The sequence below is a fragment of the Melanerpes formicivorus genome, unplaced genomic scaffold (assembly GCF_026170545.1).
Source record: "Melanerpes formicivorus ecotype bairdi unplaced genomic scaffold, bMelFor1.0.p_v2 SCAF_2, whole genome shotgun sequence".
In the NCBI taxonomy this organism is placed as follows: Eukaryota; Metazoa; Chordata; class Aves; order Piciformes; family Picidae; genus Melanerpes; species Melanerpes formicivorus.
This window is the reverse complement of record NW_027142354.1, coordinates 4146674-4170162: the sequence shown is the minus strand read 5'-3', so window position 1 is coordinate 4170162 and position 23489 is coordinate 4146674. Positions and strand designations below refer to the sequence as shown.

The window sequence follows — 23489 nt, the reverse complement described above, 5'->3', positions numbered from 1 at the left end:
TTACCCAGGTGATTCATGGCAGAGCTTAATCTCTACTGGTACTTCTGTAGAGGCATCCCTGCCCACGGTGGGGGAGGTTGGAGCAGAAGATCTCTAAGATCCCTTCCAAGCTAACCCATTCTGTGATTCTATGTACTATGCCACTTTACTGGGCCACTCAGTGATAAAATCTCCAGTCAAGGTTGCCACCATGTAACCTGCTCAGCTTGGAGAACTTCGTATTGTTTTCTAGCCCATCATTTCTCCAGAGTGTTTTATGAGCTGATATGAGGAGAAATAAAACCCAAACTCAAACTCAAGGCAGGTTCCTCCCTTCTGAGTACATATAAATCGGTTGTTGTTTGTTTGTTCTCTGATTCTGAGGCTGTTTTCACATCTGAAATGTTCCTGCTGGTCTTTCTGCTGAAAACTGCCTAGTCACGTCCCAAACTCCCTCGTGTTTTTAGCACTTGCAGCTTTCAGTGAGAGTCAGTGTCAGTGTGATGACATGCTGTGTTTGTGTACTTCCCTTTCCAATTTCTTCTGCTTGTTGTGTGTTGTGGAAAACCACCACTGGGTTCCTGCTCACTTTCACCACGCCACCCCTGACTTGCTGGAACGAGTCCAGAGAAGGGCAACGAAGTTAGTGAGGGGTTTGGAACACAAGCCCTATGAGGAGAGACTGAGGGAGCTGGGGCTGCTTAGCCTGGAGAGGAGGAGACTCAGGGGTGACCTTATTGCTCTCTAAAACTACCTGAAGGGGGGTTGTAAACAGCCAGAGGTTGGTCTCTTCTCCCAGGCAGCCAGCACCAGAACAAGAGGACACAGTCTCAGGCTGTGCCAGGGGAGGTTCAGGCTGGCGGTCAGGAGGAAGTTTTACACACAGAGAGTGACTGCCCATTGGAATGGACTGCCCGAGGAGGTGGTGGAGTTGCCATCACTGGAGGTGTTCAGGAGGAGACTTGACAGGGTGCTTGGTTGCATGGTTTAGTTGGTTGGGTGGTGTTGGGTGATAGGTTGGACGCGATGATCTTGAAGGTCTCTTCCAACCTGGTTTATTCTATTCTATTCTATTCTATTCTATTTTGTATCGTTGCACTGTAGCACTTGACTATAGTCTCCTTTCTCATCCAGAGACCCCTGTTCAGGTTGCCTGGAAGTTCTCCCCACCTCTGAGCTCTCTCCCTCCTCTTGCTCTGTTCTGTTTTTTTCCCAGCTACTGGAATTGGATATGTGAGATGTGGATATGCCTTGGCTACACATGGATGTGGGTCAGTTGGTAGTGCATAAGACCCTTAATGGGAAGGTCGTGAGTTCAAGCCTACAGTGGGCAGTAGTGTCCTCCCTACTCTAGTCATGAGGTCTGTGGTGACAGGTTGGACTTGATGATCTTTGAGGTCTCTTCCAACCTTAGTAATACTGAATACACACACACACATGGTGTTACTGATATCATTGCAATGCTTTCTGCTTGGTTTGCTGCTCTGCTCCCAGTAACACTTAACTTCCTCTTCACCTCAGCTCTGGTGAGGCCACAACTCGAGTATTGTGTCCAGTTTTGGGCACCTCAGTACAAGAGAGATGTGGAGGTGCTGGAGCCAGTGCAGAGGAGGGCAATGAAGCTGGGGAAGGGTCTGGAGAATAAATCTTATGAAGAGTGACTGAGGGAGCTGAGGCTGTTTAGTTTGGAAGAGAGAAGGCTGAGGAGAGACCTCATTGCTCTCTACAACTACTTGAAAGGACATTGTGGAGGGGCTGGTGCTGGTCTCTTCTCACAGGTAATTGTAATAGAACAAGAGGGATTAGCCTCAAGCTGTGACTGGGTAGGTTTAAACTGGACATGAGGAAAATTCAGGGCAAGAGTGGTCAGGCATTAGAATGTGCTGCCCAGGGAGGTGGTGGAGTCACCAACCCTGGATGTGTTTGAAGGTTGTTTGGATGTGGTGCTTGGGGATATGGTTTAGGGGTGAACCTTGCAGAGTAGGGTTATCTGTTGGACTTGGTGATCCTGAGGGTCTTTTCCAACCTGAATGTTTCTGTGATTCTGACTTTGTGATCCTCTTGGCTACTGTGGAGCACCAAGCTGATGTTTACCAGGAAACAGGCACAATTACACTGAGACCTCCTTCCTAAGCCGTAACAGCTGGTTTGGAGTCCATCACTCTTAATATTGTTTCTGAAAGTACAAGGGGAAAATGTAAAAATACAAAGTACAAAAGAATGTAGACTTTTCTGGATTTACTTTTCTTTTTCTGAAGTCACATGGCAGCAGTGTTGGACTTGATTATCTGTGGCGGTCCCTTCCAACCTTTAACACGCTGTGATTCTGGGATCACGAGATTCTCCACCCATGGTTCTGTTTTTGCCTGCCTGGAACAGTTACATATCCTCAGTAAATATCATTGGCACTAATTATTCTTTTATCCACAATAATTTCTAAAGCTATTGAACAACAGTGATCCTAACAGTCATCCAACAGTGACCTAATTATAGCCTTCCAGTATCTGAAGGGGGCCTACAAGAAGGCTGGGGAGGGACTTCTTAGGATCTCAGGTAGTGATAGGACTAGGGGGAATGGAATGAAGCTGGAGGTGGGGAGATTCAGGCTGGATGTGAGGAGGAGGTTCTTCACCATGAGAGTGGTGAAGCCCTGGAATGGGTTGTCCAGGGAGGTGGTTGAGGCCCCGTCCCTGGAGGTGTTTAAGCCCAGGCTGGATGAGGCTCTGGCCAGGCTGATGTAGTGTGGGGTGTCCCTGCCCATGGCAGGGGGGTTGGAACTAGATGATCCTTGTGGTCCCTTCCAACCCTGACTGATACTATGACACTATGATATCACAGATTTCCATGGGACTGTACTGAAAACCTCTCTTAATGAAAACTGTGTCATCTTCACAGGATCACAGGATGTTAGGGATTGGAAGGGACCTCTGGAGATCGAGTCCAAGCCCCCTGCCAGAGCAGGACCATAGAATGTAGCACAGGTCACACAGGAACACATCCAGATGGGTCTCAAAGGTCTCCAGAGAAGGAGACTCCACAACCTCTCTGGGGAGCCTGTTCCAGTGCTCTGTGACCCTCACAGTGAAGAAGTTCCTCCTCATTGGAGGTGGAACCTCCTGTGCTGCAGTTTATATCCATTACCCCTTGTCCTATCACAGGGTGCAAGTGAGAGAGGCTCCCTCTTGACACCCAGCCCTCAGATATTTATGAACTTTTTTCAGATCCCCTCTCAGTCTTCTCTTCTCCAGACTGAAAAGCCCCAGGGCTATCAGCCTTTCCTCATCAGGCAGTTCTCCAGTCCCTTCATCATCTTTGTAGCTGTCCACTGGACTCTCTCGAGTAGATCCCTGTCCCTCCTGAACTGGGGAGCTCAGAACTGGATGTAATATTCCAGGTGAGGTCTCACCAGGGCAGAGTAGAGGGGGACGAGAACCTCCCTGGATCTGCTGGACACACTCCTCTTAATACACCTCAGGATTCCATTGACCTTCTTGGCCACAAGGCCTTATTGCTGACCCATGGACAGCTTGTTATCCACCAGGACTCCCAGGTCCTTCTCCACAGGGCTGCTCTCCAGCAAATCACCTCCTAACCTGTACTGGTGCAGTTTGTTATTCCTCCCCAGATGCAGGACTCTGCATTTATCCTTGTTGAACCTCATTTGGTTCCTCTCTGCCCAGTTCTCAGTCCATCCAGGTCTCACCAAATGGCCACACAGCCCTTCAGGTGTCTCAGCCAAGACTCCCAGTTTGGTATCATCAGCAAACTTGCTGAGCAGACTCTGTCTGTCCCCTCATCAATGTCATTGATGAAGATATTGAACAGGATTGGACTCAGCACTAATCCCTGGGGGACTCCACTAGTTACAGCTCTCCAGCTGGACTTGGCACCATTTTCCACCACTCTCTGGACTCTGTTTTGTAACCAGTTCCTAATCCATCTCACTGTTCTTTTATCCCACACTTCCTGAGCTTCCTCACAAGGATGTTATGGGAGACAGTGTCAAAAGCTCTACTAAGGTCAAGGTAGACTACATCCACCAGTCTTCCTCCATCTACCCATTCAGTTATAACATCACAGGAGGCTATCAGATTAGTCAAGCATGATTTCTCCTTGGTAAATCCATGCTGACTACTCCTGATCATCATCTTCTCTTCCAAGTGATGAGATGACCTCCAGAATGAGCTGCTCCATCATTTTTCCAGGGATGGAGGTGAGGCTCACTGGTCTGTAGTTTCCTGGAACCTCTTTCCTGCCCTTTCTGAAGACTGGAGTGACATTGGCTTCCCCCCAGTCCTCAGCACCTCTCCAGTGTGCCAGGATTTTGTAAAAATGATGGAGAGACAACATCAGCCAGTTCTCTCAGCACTCTTGGGTGCATCTCATCAGGGCCCATGGACTTGTGAATATCCAATTTGTGTAACTGATCCCTAATCCAAGCTTCACTGACTACTGGAGAGTCTTCCCTCCTCCAGTCTTCTCTTTCATCCAGGGTCTGGTATTCATAGGAGAGTTCAGTCTTAGGAGTAAAGACTGAAGCAAAGAAGGCATTCAGTAACTCTGCCTTCTCTGCATCCTCTGTTATCAGGGCTGCCTCCTTGTTCAGCAGTGGGCTCACACTTTCCCTATTCTTCCTTTTCCTACTGATATATTTGAAGAAGCCCTTCTTGTTCTGTTTAACTTCCTATGCCAGTTTTAGTTCCAAGAGGGCTTTGGCCTTCCTTGTTGCCTTCCTACAAGCCCTGACAATTATTCTATAGTTCTTCCAAGTGACAAGTCCCTTCTTCCATGAACTGTAAGTATCTTTCTTCCATGAGAACACAAGCCCTATGAGGAGAGGCTGAGGGAGCTGGGGTTGCTTAGCCTGGAGAAGAGGAGACTCAGGGCTGACCTTATTGCTCTCTACAACTACCTGAAGGGAGGTTGTAGACAGGCAGAGGTTGGTCTCTTCTCCCAGGCAGCCAGCACCAGAACAAGAGGACACAGTCTCAGGCTGCACCAGGGGAGGTTTAGGTTGGATGTTAGGAAGAAGTTCTATACAGAAAGAGTGATTGGCCATTGGAATGGGCTGCCCAGGGCGGTGGTGGAGTCACCATCATTGGAGGCGTTCAGGAGGAGACTTGATGGGGTGCTTGGTGCCATGGGTTAGTTGTTTAGGTGGGTTGGATTGGTTGATGGGTTGGACGCAATGATCTTGAAGGTCTCTTCCAACCTGGTTTATTCTATTCTATTATTCTATTCTATTCTCTTTGGCCTGGCTAGGCCTAATGCCAGGAGAAGAAGGGGGAAGGGCAATCTCAGATCTGGGGGGGGGGGAAGAAAGAAAGAGCCCTGGGGGTTTTGGGTGTACCCCCAGGTAGGGAGAAAGGGAATGCTGGGAGGCTTCTGGGTATGCTGTGAGGGACTCTGTATGCTTTGGGATCCTTTTTGTCACTGTGCTTGTAGCTCTCTGTAAAACACTCAATGCTTTTCCATTTAAACTTTCCATCACTTCTGCAATCCATTTGTCTGAGTCTCATTTTTTTTTCCTGCCCCAGTGGGAGGCAAGAGGGGATCTGCCTCAACAAGGGAGGATCTGCCTCAACCTGGGACAATTCCAGAGGCTCTTTTCACCAGCCCCTCTCTGGGCAGCTGTTGTCTGGTTGGGGAGCAAAGGTGATTTTATCTTTGTTCATTCACATCAAGAGAGAGAGGATTCAGTCTCTTATGGTCACCTGCCCCAGCAGGTGCTGCTTGCTGCGTTCCAGTGGGAGCTCTCTCAAGGAGTTGGAGCCTCACAGTTCTTCCTGGTTTCTCCACATTTACATTTCCCCATGGTTGCCCCTAGCTACATCACCTTCCTGAGCAGGTATATGAGAAGATGACCCTGCTGGTCCTCCCTGTCTGTTCAAGTCACACTTATCTACAAGGTTGTTCACTTTCTAGGCAAGTGTGTAAGAAAAGTCAAACTGCCTCTCTTATTTGATCTGTGCTATGGCTTGTGTCTGCTATTGGTGGTTTTTACTACATTTATAACTAATTTGTCCAGTGGAGCAGCCTGTATCTCCTTGGAGTCCACTTGGAGCTCTTTATAAAAAAAAATCATAGAATCAATAAGGTTGGAAAAGACCTCAGAGAGCATCAAGTCCAACCTGTCACCCAACACCTCATGACTACTAAACCATGGCCTCATGTGCCACGTCCAATCCCCTCTTGAACACCTCCAGGGACAGTGACTCCACCACCTCCCTGGGCAGCCCATTCCAATGGCCAAGCACTCTTTCTGTGAAGAACTTTCTCCTCACCTCAAGCCCAAACTTCCCTTGGTGCAGCTTGAGACTGTGTCCTCTTGTCCTGGTGCTGGTTGCTTGGGAGAAGACACCAAACCCCACCTGGCTACAACCTCCCTTCAGGTAGTTGTAGAGAGCAATAAGGTCTCCCCTAAGCCTCCTCTTCTCCAGGCCAAACAACCCCAGCTCCCTCAGCCTCTCCTCGTAGGGCTTGTGCTCGAGGCCTCTCCCCAGCCTCGTTGCCCTTCTTTGGACACAGTCAAGAGTCTTGTGACCGGTTGACGTTGTCCCCTTAAGAAAGGGGATATGGTGGACGGAAGTTGGTAAACGGAAAGAATAATCTAAACTATTTCATTGGTGAAGTGGGAGGAAGCACCTTCTGAACTGGGACAGCAGGAAGGTATACTGGGCTTTCCAGCACTTTTCTGCAGTCTTGCTCCCGCCTCTTCTTCAGGCAGCAGCTTTCTGTGCTGGCCTTTCTGCCAAGGCTTTGGCCTTCAAACTGACAAACCTGATAAGGCCTGTATTAACTGCTTCCAATTAACACAAAACTGCTTTTAACTTCTTTCTTTCTCTTTCCCTCTCTTTTCTGACCTACTCTGGGGAAAGGGGGGGAGAGAGGGGAGAGTGGAGGTGGGGAAACCCCTCTGCAAGAGGGGGTTACTCTCATTTCTGTGTTACTTTATTGTATATCTTTGTATATATTGTAGATACTGTAAATTTATATATATATTCCCCTGCATATCCTACATTGCTTTGTAAATATAAAGCTCCACTGCTTTGCTAATTCAGCTTGTGAGGTTTTTTTTTCCTTTCCCTTCAATTTTTCTTTCCCCTTACTTACAGAGGGGGAGGGAAGAGGCTTCTTGGCCTTACCCTTCTACCCCACCACAAGTCTCAAATGGAGAGTTGTCATCTGCCACCACAGGCTGAGAGAGTTGGGGTTGTTCAGTTTGGAGAAGGGGGCTTACAAGAAAGCTGATGAAGGACTTTTTACGGTGTCAGGGAGTGATAAAACTAGTGGGAATGGATCCAAGCTAGAGGAGGGGAGATTTAGACATCAGGAAGTAGTTCTTCACAATAAGGGTGGTGAGACACTGGAACAGGTTGCCCAGAGAGGTGGTAGAAGCCTCATCCCTGGTTGTTTTTAAAGCCGGGTTGGATTGGGCTCTGGGCAACCTGATCTAGTGGAGGCTGTCCCTGCCATGGTAGGGGGTTGGAACAAGATGATCCTTGGGGTCCCTTCCAGCCCTGACAACTCTGTAACACCAAGGACAATTTAAATGCTGCTTCAGCAGTTTCTTACTTGGCTTTCTTCTGGGTGGAAGCCTGGTGACTTGTTGCCATTCAGTCAGTTTACTTTAAATCTGTCTCTGGTCCTGTGTCAATATGAAAAAGTAATACTGCCCCAACAACCAGAATTGTACAACTCCTTAACTACCGATACTTGTGATTGCCCTTATACAGGCAAAGTGCTTTCATTGCTGTAAGGAACAAAGACAAGTGTAGCACTGATAATTACTTAGTTCTTCCCCAGTCTGCATTTGTACAAGTGTTTCTTTACACTCCACAAATTTTTCTTGTATGATCTTTTACTGAAAATCAGCTGAATGACAGCAGACCTTTAACCCAAACACATTGAGGCTTCTTTGAATTCCAACCCTGGAATGTGTTCTCTTTTGAGCATGCTGTCATGCATCAGTTTTATAGTTCTGTCACCTGCATTGCTATTGAAAATATTGACTACTAATTTCCAGGATGAAATCTCTGGGATGTCACTTAACATCTCTTGAGAGCAAACTAACGGCTGGCAGCTACTCTATCCATGGCCTTTCAGCCATGCTCAAAGTCACAGTTTCATTTCAATTGTTGTTTCCCAGGTTTAGTAATGAAATTCAAAGCAAATAGAATATAGAACAGAATAGAACAGAATAGAACAGAATAGAATAGAATAGAATAGACCAGACCAGGTTGGAAGAGACCTTCAAGATCATCACATCCAACTCATCAACCAATCCAACCCACCTAAACAACTAACCCATGGCACCAAGCACCCCATCAAGTCTCCTCCTGAACACCTCCAATGATGGTGACTCCACCACCTCCCCAGGCAGCCCATTCCAATGGGCAATCACTCTCTCGGTATAGAACTTCTTCCTAACACCCAGCCTAAACCTCCCCTGGTGTAGCCTGACACTGTGTCCTCTTGTTCTGGTGCTGGCTGCCTGGGAGAAGAGACCAACCTCTGTCTGTCTACAACCTCCCTTCAGGTAGTTGTAGAGAGTGATAAGGTCACCCCTGAGTCTCCTCTCAGGCTAACCCCAGCTCCCTCAGCCTCTCCTCATAGGGCTTGTGTTCCAAACACCTCACCAACTTTGTTGCCCTTCTCTGGACTCGTTCCAGCAAGTCAACCTCCTTCCTAAACTGAGGGGCCCAGAACTGGACACAGTACTCGAAGTGTGGCCTAACCAGTGCAGTGTACAGGGGCAGAATGACCTCCCTGCTCCTGCTGGCCACACTGTTCTTGATGCAGGCCAGGATGCCATTGGCCCTCTTGGCTGCCTGGGCACACTGCAGGCTCATGTTCAGCCTACTGTCGACCAGTACCCCCAGGTCCCTCTCTGCCTGGCTGCTCTCCAGCCACTCTGACCCCAGCCTGTAGCACTGCATGGGGTTGTTGTGGCCAATGTGCAGAACCCGGCACTTGGATGTGTTCAATCTCATGCTGTTGGACTCTGCCCATCTCTCCAGCCTGTTGAGGTCCCTCTGCAGAGCCTCACTCAAATCTGCTTTTCCTCCTGCTTACATTAAGGTGGACAGTTAGGGTGTCAGAATGGATGTTAGACTGGTTTGGCCTCAATTACTGCAAGAATTCACATTGAGTGATCTTTATCATCTCATTACTCCTTGGAGAGTAGGGGAGTGGTGGGGCAGAAAACCAGACCATGAGTTTGTCCCAGTTTCTTTCCACATGTCAAAACTCCCACATCCTTTATTTGTTCTCTGCTTAAAACAAAGTTTTGCGTTCATCTTCACCATCTGACCAACCTGATCTCCCTCTATAATCAGGTGAACCACCTGGTGGATGTAGGGAGGCCTGTGGATGTAGTCTACCTGGACCTCAGCAAGACCTTTGACACTGTCCCCCATAGCAAACTCCTGGCCAAGCTGTCAGCCCATGGCTTGGACGGGAGCACACTGCGATGGGTTAGGAACTGGCTGGATGGCTGAGCCCAGAGAGTGGTGGTGAATGGTGCCACATCCAGCTGGCGGCCAGTCACTAGTGGTGTGCCCCAAGGATCAGTGCTGGGCCCTGTGCTCTTTAACATCTTTATTGATGATCTGGATGAGGGCATTGAGTCCATCATCAGTAAATTTGCTGATGACACCAAGCTGGGGGCAGGAGTTGATCTGCTGGAGGGTGGAGAGGCTCTGCAGAGGGACCTCAACAGGCTGGACAGATGGGCAGAGTCCAAGGGCATGAGATTGAACACATCCAAGTGCTGGGTTCTGCACATTGGCCACAACAACCCCATGCAGTGCTACAGGCTGGGGTCAGAGTGGCTGGAGAGCAGCCAGGCAGAGAGGGACCTGGGGGTACTGGTCGATGGTAGGCTGAACATGAGCCTGCAGTGTGCCCAGGCAGCCAAGAGGGCCAATGGCATCCTGGCCTGCATCAAGAACAGTGTGGCCAGCAGGAGCAGGGAGGTCATTCTGCCCCTGTACACTGCACTGGTTAGGCCACACCTCGAGTACTGTGTCCAGTTCTGGGCCTCTCAGTTTAGGAAGGAGGTTGACTTGCTGGAAGGAGTCCAGAGAAGGGCAACGAAATTGATGAGGGGTTTGGAACACAAGCCCTATGAGGAGAGGCTGAGGGAGCTGGGGTTGCTTAGCCTGGAGAGGAGGAGACTCAGGGGTGACCTTATTGCTCTCTACAACTACCTGAAGGGAGGTTGTAGCCAGGTGGGGTTTGGTGTCTTCTCCCAAGCAACCAGCACCAGAACAAGAGGACACAGTCTCAGGCTGCACCAGGGGAGGTTTAGGCTGGAGGTTAGGAGGAAGTTTTACACACAGAGAGTGACTGCCCATTGGAATGGGCTGCCCAGGGAGGTGGTGGAGTCACCATCACTGAAAGTGTTCAGGAGGAGACTTGACAGGGTGCTTGGTTGCATGGTTTAGTTGATTAGGTGGTGTTGGATGATAGGTTGGACACAATGATCTTGAAGGTCTATTCCAATCTGGTCTGGTCTATTCCATTCCATTCCAATTCATTCCATTCCATTCCATTCCATTCCATTCCATTCCATTCCATTCCACTTCTCAAGGGCATCACTTGTCTGCAAGGAGTTCTTGGAGGTACCTGCTTACAAAAGTGTAACAGCTGCTACTCTCAGTGCTCCTGGGAAAGTGCCATCAACCTCTGTTGACCAAAACACCTCAAATTTATCTAAACATTTCTTAACATCTCCTCCCCTCATCTGTGCTGTGCTAACATCTGCTTAGAAGTCAACTTTTCCTTGAAGGCAGGGGCAGATAGGAAACCTTTCAGCATATTCTACATTGGTCCATTAGCTGCTCTCCTTCCTTTCATGTACTTCATCAAAAGCAGTGCTCTTTCCTCATTTCTTCTCATAGATGTAACCACTTATAATAGCAATGTGTCATCTTTCTTCACCATCTTTAAACCTCCTAATTGCAAGGACACATGACCCAACATGATTACAAGCAGGAAGGGCTTCAAGGTGAAAAATAAGTTTCGTGGTTAATTTTGCTCAGTTTTCAGTGGCTTGTTTGCAGCTGACAGCTTTAACTCTCCCAATGTGAGTACAAATTAGTGAGTTTCCATCCTGCCTTATCCTTGGGAATTAGCACGTTACACAGTGGATTGTTTCTGTTGCTAGATGAGAGCAGCTTCTTCCCCTTGCAAGTTTGCTCTCTTCTCACTCAGGTGCCTGGTGGCTTTAATCCCCATTCAGCTATGTCACTTTTCCTCCTTCTGCAAGTCACTTGTCTGGGTTCTCAGCTACCTCTCAGTCCTACCCAGACCTGTTGCACCATGACCTGTCCACCAGCATCTCCTGCTTGTTGAGAAGGTCTTCCCAATTAATTTGCAAGTCAAAAGGACGTCATGGGGGAAATGTCTGTGAACCTCCTGCCCCAAGACCTCTTTCCTTCCTTTAGGACACAGCCTGGGACATTCTTTAGCTTGGTGAGGCTAATGCATCTCCAGGGCCAGGTAGCATCTGTGTCCTGCACCACCTCATGGTGAGGAGAAGGTCCCTCCTCATGCAGGACTGTCTCTGCCCACACAATGATGAGGCACTGTTTGAACCTCATGTCTCCTCTCTGCTCCTTCTGACATCTTTTCCTCTGGCCCTACCCAGTGTTTCCCCTCACTCCTCATCTCTGCCTATTCAGCCTCATTTTCCCCCAGTCTCACCTAATGTATAGGTTCTCTGTTGTAGACCGAAGATCTCTTTGCCTTTGCCCCATTTGTTCTCTGCAGGAACCCTTCATATGTTTGTACATACAAAGAAATACTGTTGAAATATGGCTGTAGCATAATCTCCCTCCCTTCTTTATGTGGTTGCTTGACTCTGGCTGGGCTGCCAGGTGCCCAACAAAAGTACTCTATCAATCCCTCTACCAACAGCATAAAGGAGAACAAAAATGTAACAAAAGGCTCCTGGGTCAAGGCAGGGATAGAGAGAGATCACTCAGCAACTACCATCGTGGACAAAACAGATTTGACCTGGGGAAATTAGCTTAATGTGTTACCAATCAAATCAAAGAAGGGTGATGAGAAATAAACCCAAATCTTAAACCACCTTTCTCCCCATGCTTAACTCCCTATTCTCTACCTCCTCCCTGCTAACATCACAAGGAGTCAGGAAATGGGGATTGTGGCCAGTTCATCACATTGCCTCTGCCTCTCCTTCCTCCTCAGAGGGAGGTCTCCTCACACTTTTCCCCAGTTTCAGATGGGGCCCTTCCCACAGAGACAATCCTCCACAAAATTCTGCAACCTAAGTCCTTCCCATGGGCTACAGTTCTTTATGAAACCCTTCTGTGGTGTGCATTCCTTCAGGAACAGACTGCTCCAGCATGGGTTCCTCACAGGGTCACAAGTCCTTGCAGCAAATCAGCTCCTGCATGGGCAGCTCTCTCCAAAGGTCCACAGGTTTTGCCAGGACCCCATTCTAGCACAAGCTTCCCACAGGGTCATGGCCTCCTTCAGGTAACCACCTGCTCCAGCAAGGAGTCCTCCACAGGCTGCAGGTGGGTGTCTGTTCCACCATTAACCTTCCTGGGGTGCAGGGGAGGAAGTTTTTCTGCCCCAGTGGGAGGCAAGGGAGGATCTGCCTCAACCTGGGTCAATCTGGCTCCATTACTTCAGCAACTTGGTTTTGCTTTTCTCTTGAGGAAAATTCCTGCAGAACAGAAACTGTATCTTGATCTAAACACTTCAAGGAAGAAATGTTCTCAGATCCTAACGAGATTATCCTAGTAAGAGTATAAAATCATAGAGTCATAGAATTGTCAGGGCTAGAAGGGACCTCCAGGATCATCCAGTTCCAACTCCCCTGCCATGGGGAGCAACATCAGGTTGCTCAGAACCACATCCAGCCTGGCCTTAAAAACCTCCAGGGATGAGGTTTCTATCACCCCCCTGGACAACCTGTTCCAGTGTCTCACCACCCTCATGGGAAAGAACTACTTCCTAGCATCCATTCTGAATCTACACACTTCTAGTTTTGCTCCATTCCCCCTAGTCCTATCACTACCCACACCCTAAAAAGTCCCTCCCCAGCCTTCCTGTAGGCCCCCTTCAGATACTGGAAGGCCACAATAAGGTGTCCTCAGAGCCTTCTCTTCTGCAGACTGAACAGCCCCCACTCTCTCAGCCTGTCTCCAAAATAAGTCTATTGTCTACTGCAGAGAAAGAGAATACGATTTATAAGTGGGAAATCTATGCTGCATAAGTAATTACAAGCTGGAATTCCAAGATGAGTAATGACTTCTCTCTCATTTTTTCATGCTTGCTTCCAAAAGTTCTTATTTCAAAGAATAAGAATAGTGTGGGGTTTATGGTACAAGTGTGGACAAGTTTATGGTGCAAGTTATGCTACAAGCGTGGACCTGACGCCCCTCAGCACACATCCTGTAAAGCTGAGCGTTGGAAATGCCTGCTGGGACCCTCAGGTGTCTTGGCTGGACTGTCTCTTCTGAAAATCATCCATGGTTACCCCTATCCTTGCAGCCCTTTCTGCTGTATTGGAGGCACTGTGCCACAGTAAACCTCAGGCTTTTCTTTTGTTTGTTTTTAAGAGTAATTTCTTTTCCCCCTGGTGCCTGTAGCAAGAGTGATGAAAATCTGATTTTGCTGTGGGGTTTGGCTGGTTGCTTGTTTTGTTTCTTTTCCCCTGGCTATCCTAAGCTTCAGTCACCTCATTCATCCTCACCTCCAGGAAGTCTTAGCCTCCAGGAAGCCTAAGCCTCTGAGGAGACCTTATTGTGGCACTCCAATATCTGAAGGGGGCTTACAAGAAACCTGGTGAGGGACTTTTTAGGCTGTGGGCTAGTGATACAACTAGGGGCAATGGATCCAAGCTAGAGGAGGGGAGATTTAGATTAGATGTTAGGAAGAAGTTCTTCACCTTGAGGGTGGTGAGACACTGGAACAGGTTGCCCAGGGAGGTGGTAGAAACCTCATCCCTGGAGGTTTTTAAGGCCAGGCTGGATGTGGCTCTGGGCAAACTGATTTAGTGGAAAGTGTCCCTGCCCGTGGCAGGGGATTGCAACTAGATGATCCTTGAGGTCCCTTCCAAACCTAACAGTTCTATGGTTCTGTGATTCTGTGATTTCATGATCCCTTGAAGCAGTGGGGGGATCTTGGGGAATGACAGAATTAACCAGGTTGGAAAAGACCTTTGAGATCATTGAGTCCAACCTATCACCCAACACCATCTAATCAACTAAACCATGGCACTAAGTGCCTCATCCAGTCTCTTTTTAAACCCTTCCAGTGGTGGTGACTCCACCACCTCCCTGGTTCCTCAAATGCAAGAGCCTGGTTCCTCAAATGATGACTTTGGAGATGTTGCATTACACCAGCTGCCATCAGAAGCCTGAGAGCTACTCTCACAACACAGAGGCAGCACTGTGCCTAAAGACCACTCTGCTTTAGCTGTTGGCTTTACACAAAGTGTCCCAGTAAGCTTCATGAGCCACGAAATGGCTTTCAGCACTGTAACTGTTAGGAGGTAACTATTGACAATTGGTGAGGAAGAAAATTTGTTCCCCAGCACATTTTACCTCAGGAGTTATTTGTTAGTTTTAAATACAGCCTGTCACCCCAGTGAGGGCAGGACCAATACTGTCACACTGCGTCGATGTGGTGGCAAACAGTTGTGCTGAGCAATCTGTGAGCATGGTCTGGACTGAATCTCCTGAGTGCTGCTGTCTGACACGAACGCTCAGGGACAGCAGAAGTGTGAGGGGAAGCTGTTGTGGTTTGCCATCGATTCGCAGCCTGGGTGGACAGGCTAATGGGGTCTTGTGATGAGTTGCCATTGATCACTTAGCCAGCAGAGCACTCCCCAGGAACTGGGGCCAGAAAAGCTATTTATTGAGTAGAAAGAAATGGGGCTTCAAACTGCAGCAGCTGGGGAATGATTTGCAGCAGATAAAAATGTTTTGCTGCCACAGGGGGAAGCAGGAAAGTGGAGTGAGCTCAGTAACCTCAGGGCTGTTACTAGGGGAATTGGACTGGCAAACAGAAGGAGCTGAATCAAAGCACAAGTGAGCACAGGCCCCTGTGGTGGCTGGAGCATGGGGGGCAGTTTATGCTGATTTATGATAAGATAATAAAGTGTAGTTTAGAGGCAGTGAAGAATCACCTGGAAGGAATAAGAGGAACTATCTGGGGGTGCTGGGGGCAGATGATGGGGAAGATTTGCCCAAGAACCCTTGATGGCCATGTCTTCAAGGCTCTCTTCATAGGCATGATAGGACCAGGGCTAACATAAAGCATTAGATAAGCTGTACAAAGAGAAATGAAAATTAGAAATTGCAAGACCATGTCTGCTTCATCCCTGTTTGAACACCAGCATTATTCCTGAACAGCCAAGAGTTTACTAGGGCAATTTAAAGTCATGTAAGTAGGTCAGCTTGTTGTCAGAATCTGCTTATCCCCAAAACATGTGAAATTACTTCCTGACAGCCAGCAGATGAGAAGCAGGCAGCAGTGAGCGACACGTCAGCAGCAGCCCAAGGGCATATCAACAAGGCAGAAGAGTCCAGAAAGTGCTTTTTGCTGTGTGATGCTCAGGTCCCACCAATCTCAAAGAAGCTGCTTCTTGCAATAGCAATGATGCTGCATGCCCCAAGGCTCCACCGAAGAGTGCTCTGCCTTTGGGCTTATTCCCAGCCCTCCTCTGGGAAACAAAGGGCAGAGGAGGAGGCGGGGGGAGGGGGGAAAACCAATCCCACTCAGCCAGTGCATTGCTTCAGAGTGAGACTGTCAATCAGCACCCCCAGGTCCCTCTCTGTTTGGGAGCTCTCCAGCCACTCTGACCCCAGCCTGTAGCTCTGCATGGGGTTGCTGTGGCCAAAGTGCAGCACTCAGCACTTGGATTTGTTAAATGCCATCCCATTGGACTCTGCCCATCTGTCCAGTCGGTCGAGGTCCCTCTGCAGAGCCTTTCCGCCCTCTAACTGACTAACATCTGCTCCTGACTTGGTGTCATCTGCAAACTTGCTGATGACTGACTCGACCCCCTCATCCAGATCATCAATGAAGATGTTAAAGAGGCTGGGGCCCAGCACTGATCCCTGGGGGACTCCACTGGTGACTGGCCACCAGCTGGATGTGGCACCATTCACCACCACTCTCTGGGCTCAGCCCTCCAGTCAGTTCCTAACCCAACACAGAGTGTTGCAGTCCAAGCCACGAGCTGACAGCTTAGACAGCAGTTTACTGTGGGGGATGGTGTCAAAGGCCTTGCTGAAGTCCAGGTAGACCACATCTGAGAGGCCTTCAGCACAAGCCCCATGAGGAGAGGCTGAGAGAGCTGGGATTGTTTAGCCTGGAGGAGGATCAGGGGTGACCTCATTGCCCTCTACAACTACCTGAAAGGTGGTTGTAGCCAGGAAGGGGTTGGTCTCTTCTCCCAGGCAACCAGCACCAGAACAAGAGGACACAGTCTCAGGCTGTGCCAGGGGAGGTTTAGACTCGAGGTTAGGAGAAAGTTCTTCACTGAGTCGTTCGTCATTGGAATGTGCTGCCCAGGGAGATGGTGGAGTCACCATCCCTGGAGGTGTTCAAGAGGGGATTGGACGTGGCACTTGGTGCCATGGTCTAGTCATGAGGTCTGTGGTGACAGGTTGGACTTGATGATCCTCAAGGTCTCTTCCAACCTTAGTTATACTGTGATACTGTGAGACTGTGAGAGGGTGACATTGCCCAGTGTGTTCACCCCTAGTCTGGGCAGTGTGATGTTGTCTGTTCTTTGTGGCAGCAGAAAGCTGAATTTCCCTCCAACACTATTGGTTTGCAGAGACCTCCCAGCCCAGGGGAAAAAACTTCTGCAAAGCCTGGGGTTCAGCCACCTTTAACCAAATGGAAAATGGTGCTTGGGTGATGATACTTGATGATACTTGTTACAATAAGCTTTGCTGCTACAAATCTCTATGGAGAGATTTGAAATGTACATTAACAGACAAAAAAGCCTCATTAGTAGAGTTTATTAGAGTTAGTGTTTACTACAGAGAGAAGCTGGGGGTTTTCAGCTTGTAATTAAAGATGAGTTAGAACTATGAAATGTTTAAAATGTTACTTTTGCTCAAGCTTGCTAAAAGCAATATTCTTTCCTTTAATGATAAAATAATGGCCAAACACCTGAGAGGAGCTATCTTGACAGCCAGCTGGGAGACAGGATGAAATGAGAGACAAATAGCTTTTAATCTTTTTTTCTCCCTTTCTCAAGAAAATACTCAGCTGACTGTGGTGAGTAGAGACTCAACTCTCTCTGGAGGCAGAGAGGGATGAGTTGTTAGCCATTGGAATGGGCTGCCCAGGGAGGTGGTGGAGTCACTGTCCCTGGAGGTGTTCAAGAGGGGATTGGATGTGGCACTTGGTGCCATGGTCTAGTAGTCATTAGGTGTTGGGTGGCAGGTTGGACCTGATGATCTTTGAGGTCTTTTCCAACCTTGTTGATTCTATGATTCTATGACAGGATCACTGCCCACCCACCTCCCTTCTGGGCTGCCATCCTCTCTCATTGCCCACAGGATGCCAAGGACTTCTGGGAGCAGCCCCAGGCATTCTCAGTGGGACAGCAAAGCTGCCTTTTGGGGTCACCCCACTGACATTTGATGAGGCCACTCGACTCCCCTTCTTTGCTCAGTTACACACAAATTACCTCAACTCAGTGGCATGAACCACCCTATAAATTTCTTGGAGGTGGTGAAGCCTCATTTCTGGATGTTTTTAAGGCCAGGCTGGATGTGGATCTGGGCAACCTGGTCTAGTGGAAAGTGTCCCTGCCCATGGCAGGGGGTTGGAAGTAGATGACCCTTGGGGTCCCTTCCAACCCTGACAATTCTGTGATTCTGTGTGATTCTGTAATGCCTGTGCTCCCCACTGGCAGTTGTCCATGGACTGCCTGGCCTCTCTCCAGAGCTCCAGACAGTGCTGGCCGTGGCTACAGGAGGAGGGAGGGGAGCTGCCCACCTGGGTCCTTTGCCAGGCAGTCAAAACCAGAGGCATCCCACCTTAGCAAAATCACCCCTCCCCTCCTTTTGCCCTGTCCTGGATGCAAGCCCTCAACACCTCCTCCCTTGCACCCACTGCCATGCCCAGCCTGACACTGGCCTTTGGTAAAATGGTTAAAAAAAAATAATTAAAAAGGTAAGAGCCATTTTGCAGAGAAATGTGACAGAAGGTGACACTGTGGGATCACAGGATCACAGGATGTTAGGGCTTGGAAAGGACCTCTGAAGATCATTGAATCCAGGCTCCCTACAGGAGCAGGACCATAGAATCTAGCACAGATCACACAGGAACACATCCAGATGGGTCTTGAAAGGCTCCAGAGAAGAAGACTCCACAACCTCTCTGGGGAGCCTGTTCCAGTGCTCTGTGACCCTCCCAGTGAAGTTCCTCCTCATGGTGAGGTGGAACCTCCTGTGCTGTAGTTTATATCCATTACCTCTTGTACTGTCACAGGGTGCAATGGAGAAGAGCCTGTCCCCTCCCTCTTGACACCCAGCCCTCAGATATTTATAAACATTTTTCAGATCCCCTCTCAGTCTTCTCTTCTCCAGACTGAAAAGCCCCAGGGCAGTGATTCAGTGTGTCACACACACACCCCCCCATCCATGACCACCTCTCTCAGCTCTCCCTTTTCCTGCCTTTCCCATGCAGCCGGCCGCAGCGCCAGAGACGGGAGGCCCACGGCGAGGCGCACAAGCAAGGCAGGTAGGTGAAACCCTCCTGAGGCTGCTGCCGAGCCAGCCCTGCAGCCACGCTCCTACAGCCACGCTGAGGCTGTGGCAGGGGAAGGGGACACCAGTGGAGTGTGCCAGTTGTGTGTAGGTAGGAGACATGCTACTAGCAGGACCCAATGGGCCACAGAGAAAGCTACATCACCTGATCTAGTTGGGGATGTCCCTGCTGACTGTGGGGAGGTCAGGCTAGAGGACCTCTGGAGATCCCTTCTGGCCCAGAGCAGTCTATGATTTGATGATTCTACAACACACCCTCGTGGAGGTGAGGTGTGATACCATGGCCATTTGCCACATTCTAGTTACACTGATGCCTGGGTTGTACCACGAACACGGTGTGAGTGAGCACCTTTCCTCTGGGCATTCCTTCTGCTGAGCTGGGCCAAGACTGCTCACAAATGCTGCAAGTTCTTCTGCTGACGTGCTAGTATTGCTACCTGCCCCACCTCAGGCAGCTATAGACCTTCCCCAGTGCATGTTCCCAATGCCACAGGTCTCTCAGAGGTTGAATTAAATCTAAAGGGCCACCTCTCAAAATTCCTGAGAGAGATAATTCATGGCTAGAACTCACTACTGGAGGTAGATGACTTGCCAGCCCTAGGAGTTATAAAACTGAGCATCTTTCTAAGATACTGCATAGCCCAGGTAAAACTCAGAGTTTGAGAGAGGAGTCACTGATAACACAGCTTGTCTGTCAGGAGACTGTTAGATTAGCTTCTCATGGTACAGCTACCCACGACTCTGCCAAAAGCACAGCACAGCTGAGCAGCCTCCTTTAGGAGCAGCTCCATCTCATGAAGATATTCTTCATCAAGTTACTGTTGTCCTGCTTTGCTGTCATCTATTTCTGATTTGTCATGTGTATGTTCAGGCAAGTGACTCTCTGAGCATGCCACCTTTTCTCAAACTGAGAAGTAGCAAAACCTTTCCTTCTGTTTCTGAGCCTCTCTGCCATCCAAGCGGCTGGCATGCAGCTGGCTCTGAGGGCAGCAAGGCTTCACCTGCATGCTGAAGCAACCAGGCAGCTGCTGACACCACCTTCCTGGCCAAAGCACTGGGGCACTGAACAGCACCTTGTGCCTTGGCTGAGGAGGAGGAGCAGAGCATGCTTGGCCCAGTATTTCATGCAACTCAGTTTCTGGAATGACACTCCAAGGCTCTTTAATGCTCAGAGTCCTCCCAGGTCTTTAATGCTCATTTTTTTACCTTGTTAGAAATCTGGGGCAGGAGCTCATAATTTTATCCCAGGTTAAGGGATGGCCTGCCTCCTGACCTGGTTTCCAACCTGTTTCTATTTTGCTTCTGGGCACCATCAAGTAGTTTGCTTGATATATTGTTCCCCTAATTCCTGGCTTCTCCTGCCATCATAACTCAATGTCAGAAATGCCTCCCTTTGTTTTTATTTATCCATTTATCCACACACACTGTTCCTCCAGACCATGCTTCTGAAAGATTGTCTCCATACTGTACTATAAGTAGAGAGACTCTTATGAAGACAGAAAGTCTCCCAACAAAAGTTTCCTCAGTGCCAGAATGATCACAGATGCCTACACTGTATTTTGGATGCATGAGTAATTATTGTAGCTGCCAAGCACTGCAAGCAATTGAATGTTTATGGTCTAAAGGGTGAATGGTTTAAAGGGGGATAGAATAGAATAGAATAGAATAGAATAGAATAGAATAGAATAGAATAGAATAGAATAGAATAGAATAGAATAGAATAGAATAGAATAGAATAGAATAGAATAGAATGGAATGGGATAGGCTAGGAAAGGATAGGATGGGATAGGATGGGATGGAATGGCATGGTACAGAATGGGATGGAATGGAACGGAATAGGATGGAGTGGAACAGAATGGAATAGAATGGGATGGAATAGAATAGAATAGGATGGGATGGGATAGAATAGAATGGGATGGGATGGGATAGGATAGGATAGGATAGGATGGCATGGGATGGGATAGAATGGGATGGAATGGAACAGAATAGGATGGAACGGGATGGGATGGAATGGAATGGAATGGAACAGAATAGGATGGAATGGAACAGAATGGAACAGAATGGGATGGAGTAGAATAGAATAGAATAGAATAGAATAGAATAGAATAGAATAGAATAGAATGGGATGGGATGGGATGGGATGGGATGGGATGGGATGGGATGGGATGGGATGGGATGGGATGGGATAGAATGGGATGGAATGGAACAGAATAGGATGGAACGGAATGGGATGGGATGGGATGGGATGGGATGGGATGGGATGGAATTGAATAGAATGGAATAGACCAGCAAAGAAGGCATGTACTTCTCAGAGGCACTGCTCAGGGCTCACAGCTGTGCTTCTCTCTTCAGCCCAATTCTAAAACGAAGCCCTGACATCACCAAATCTCCCCTGACAAAGTCAGAGCAGCTGCTGCGAATAGACGACCACGACTTCAGCATGAGACCGGGTTTTGGAGGTATGGAACAAGCACATTTGTCATTGTTCCTGGTTTACACTGTCACCTCTTTATACCACAACATGTATTTGGGTTGAGAAGCAGACCAACAAGCAGAGCCTTTCCTGCCTCTAGTGTTTGTTAGTTTGTGTTGTGACTTCATGGCGTGTTTGGAGATGATAAGGGTGCAGTGAAACAGTAGAGTCAAAGGCATGGAAATGTGATTACAGGCAGTGCCATACTCCTAGCAGTCAGTGACACTTTATCCTGACAAAAACCTGCAAACACACCAAAACACAGTTTTGTGGCTGTGTGCTAGAGCAGGCTAAGCTTCCAGGGCAATGGAGGGAGTGCACGCTTTCCTTTCAGCCCTATCGGATTAGAGCACGCTGTAATTTATCTACCCTTTCTGGCTGACAGATGGTCATTCAAATCCAGGATACCATTTTATACTCTGATGGAAAAAAGATTTTTATTGCTAAATGCTCAATACACCAAATACCAGCGTACTCAATTAATTTAAAAAGGTTTCAGTTTCACAGCAGTCTGCTAATGTGAGCATCATTTGTCCTGACAGATCTGCCGCATGGTAGTTGCCAGAGGTACATGAGGGGCTAGCCAAAGCCTGGAGGAGGGGAAAAAAGGTTGAAATTCCTATTACATGAGGTCACAGCCAGACCTTTTTCCTCGGGAGCCCCAGGATCAGCAGCGCATGCCTGTGTCCTGCAGTGCATCCCCTCCCATCACCCTGCTGTTTTCCACAGCTGAGCACTGAGTAATGTGAAAGCCAAAGACACAGAGTAGCTCTCGGGGATGTTAGTAGCCTTGAGAGGGGAGCAGAAGGGAGGGAAACATTCAGAATAATGTTCACATGTTCACATTCCCTCAGCTGTGAGAGATGTTGAGATGTTGAGGAGACTCAGAGGTGACCTTATTGCTCTCTGCAACTACCTGAAGGGAAGTTGTAGACAGGCGGATGTTGGTCTCTTCTCCCAGGCACCCAGTACCAGAACAAGAGGACACAGTCTCAGGCTGCACCAGGGGAGGTTTAGGTTGGATGTTAGGAAGAAATTCTATACAGAGAGAGTGATTGCCCATTGGAATGTGCTGCCCAGGGAGGTGGTGGAGTCACCATCACTGGAGGTGTTCAGGAGGAGACTTGATGGGGTGCTCGGTGCCATGGGTTAGTTGTTTAGGTGGGTTGGATTGGTTGATGGGTCGGACACAATGATCTTGAAGGTCTCTTCCAACCTGTTGTTGTTGGGTTTTATTATTATTATTATTATTATTATTATTATTATTATTATTATTATTATTAAAGTGAGTACAGGGGAGAGCAACTGAACTGGGGAAGGGCCTGGAGAATAAACCTAAAGAAGAGTGACTGAAGGAGCTGGGGATGGTTAGTTTGGGAAAGGGGAGGCTGAGGGGAAACCTCATCCGTGCCTACAACTACCTGAAAAGATGTTGTGTAGAGGCTGCTGCTGGTCTCTCCTCACAGGTAATTAGTGATAGAACAAGAGGGAGTGGCCTCAGGCTGCAGCTGGGTAGGTTTAGACCAGACATTAGGAACATTTTTTTCAGGGCAAGAGTAGTCAGGCATTGGAATGTGCTGCCCAGGGAGGTGGTTGAGTCACCAACCCTGGATGTGTTTAAAGGTTGTTTGGATGTAGTGCTTGGAGATATGGTTTAGGGGTGAGCCTTGTAGAGTAGGGTTCTAGGTTGGACTTGGTGATCCTTAGGGTCTTTTCCAACCTGAATGTTTCTGTGACTCTGTGATATTCTGTACGCACGAACGCACTGCTGGGCGTCTGTCTTGTGAGCCCTGGACTGGAGTGCTAGAGCTAAAACCAATTACAACTGTCTTTAACATTTTGAAGAGGCACACATAGAATGACATAACAAAGAGAGCAAGTCAGTAATAGGTCAGGGTCATTGCTGACTTTGATTATTATTAGAGGGATCTTGTTATGAGTTCCAGTTGCTGCCAGTTACGATTGGCTTGCTGCTGTTTCTTTTCCTGCGTGAGCATGTATTTTTATCTCCAAGACATGGAAGCCAGAGGATTACTTTGTCTAACCAGGTTTATACTTTATCAACTTTGGACTTTTTTTCCCCTCCCAGGCCCTGCAATTCCTGTTGGGGTGGATGTCCAAGTTGAAAGTCTGGACAGCATTTCCGAGGTGGACATGGTAAGAGCCACACAAGGGCTAATGTCAGATGGGACTTCTAGAGCATATCTATCCCAAACCACTGCTGAAAGAAGGGCCAGCTAGAGCAGGCTGCACAGATTTGT

General features: G+C 48.4%; 1 protein-coding gene across 1 annotated transcript in view; it reads left to right on the top strand.

Annotated features, from left to right (window-relative positions):
- GABRR1 (gamma-aminobutyric acid type A receptor subunit rho1) overlaps positions 1–23489 on the top strand; it is a 47978-nt gene that overhangs the window by 7485 nt on the left and 17004 nt on the right. The window contains exons 2-4 of the mRNA XM_068147191.1: positions 18676–18729; positions 21108–21214; positions 23318–23385. Coding sequence (XP_068003292.1) covers positions 18676–18729; positions 21108–21214; positions 23318–23385 — 229 coding nt within the window. The remainder of the gene's footprint in view (positions 1–18675; positions 18730–21107; positions 21215–23317; positions 23386–23489) is intronic.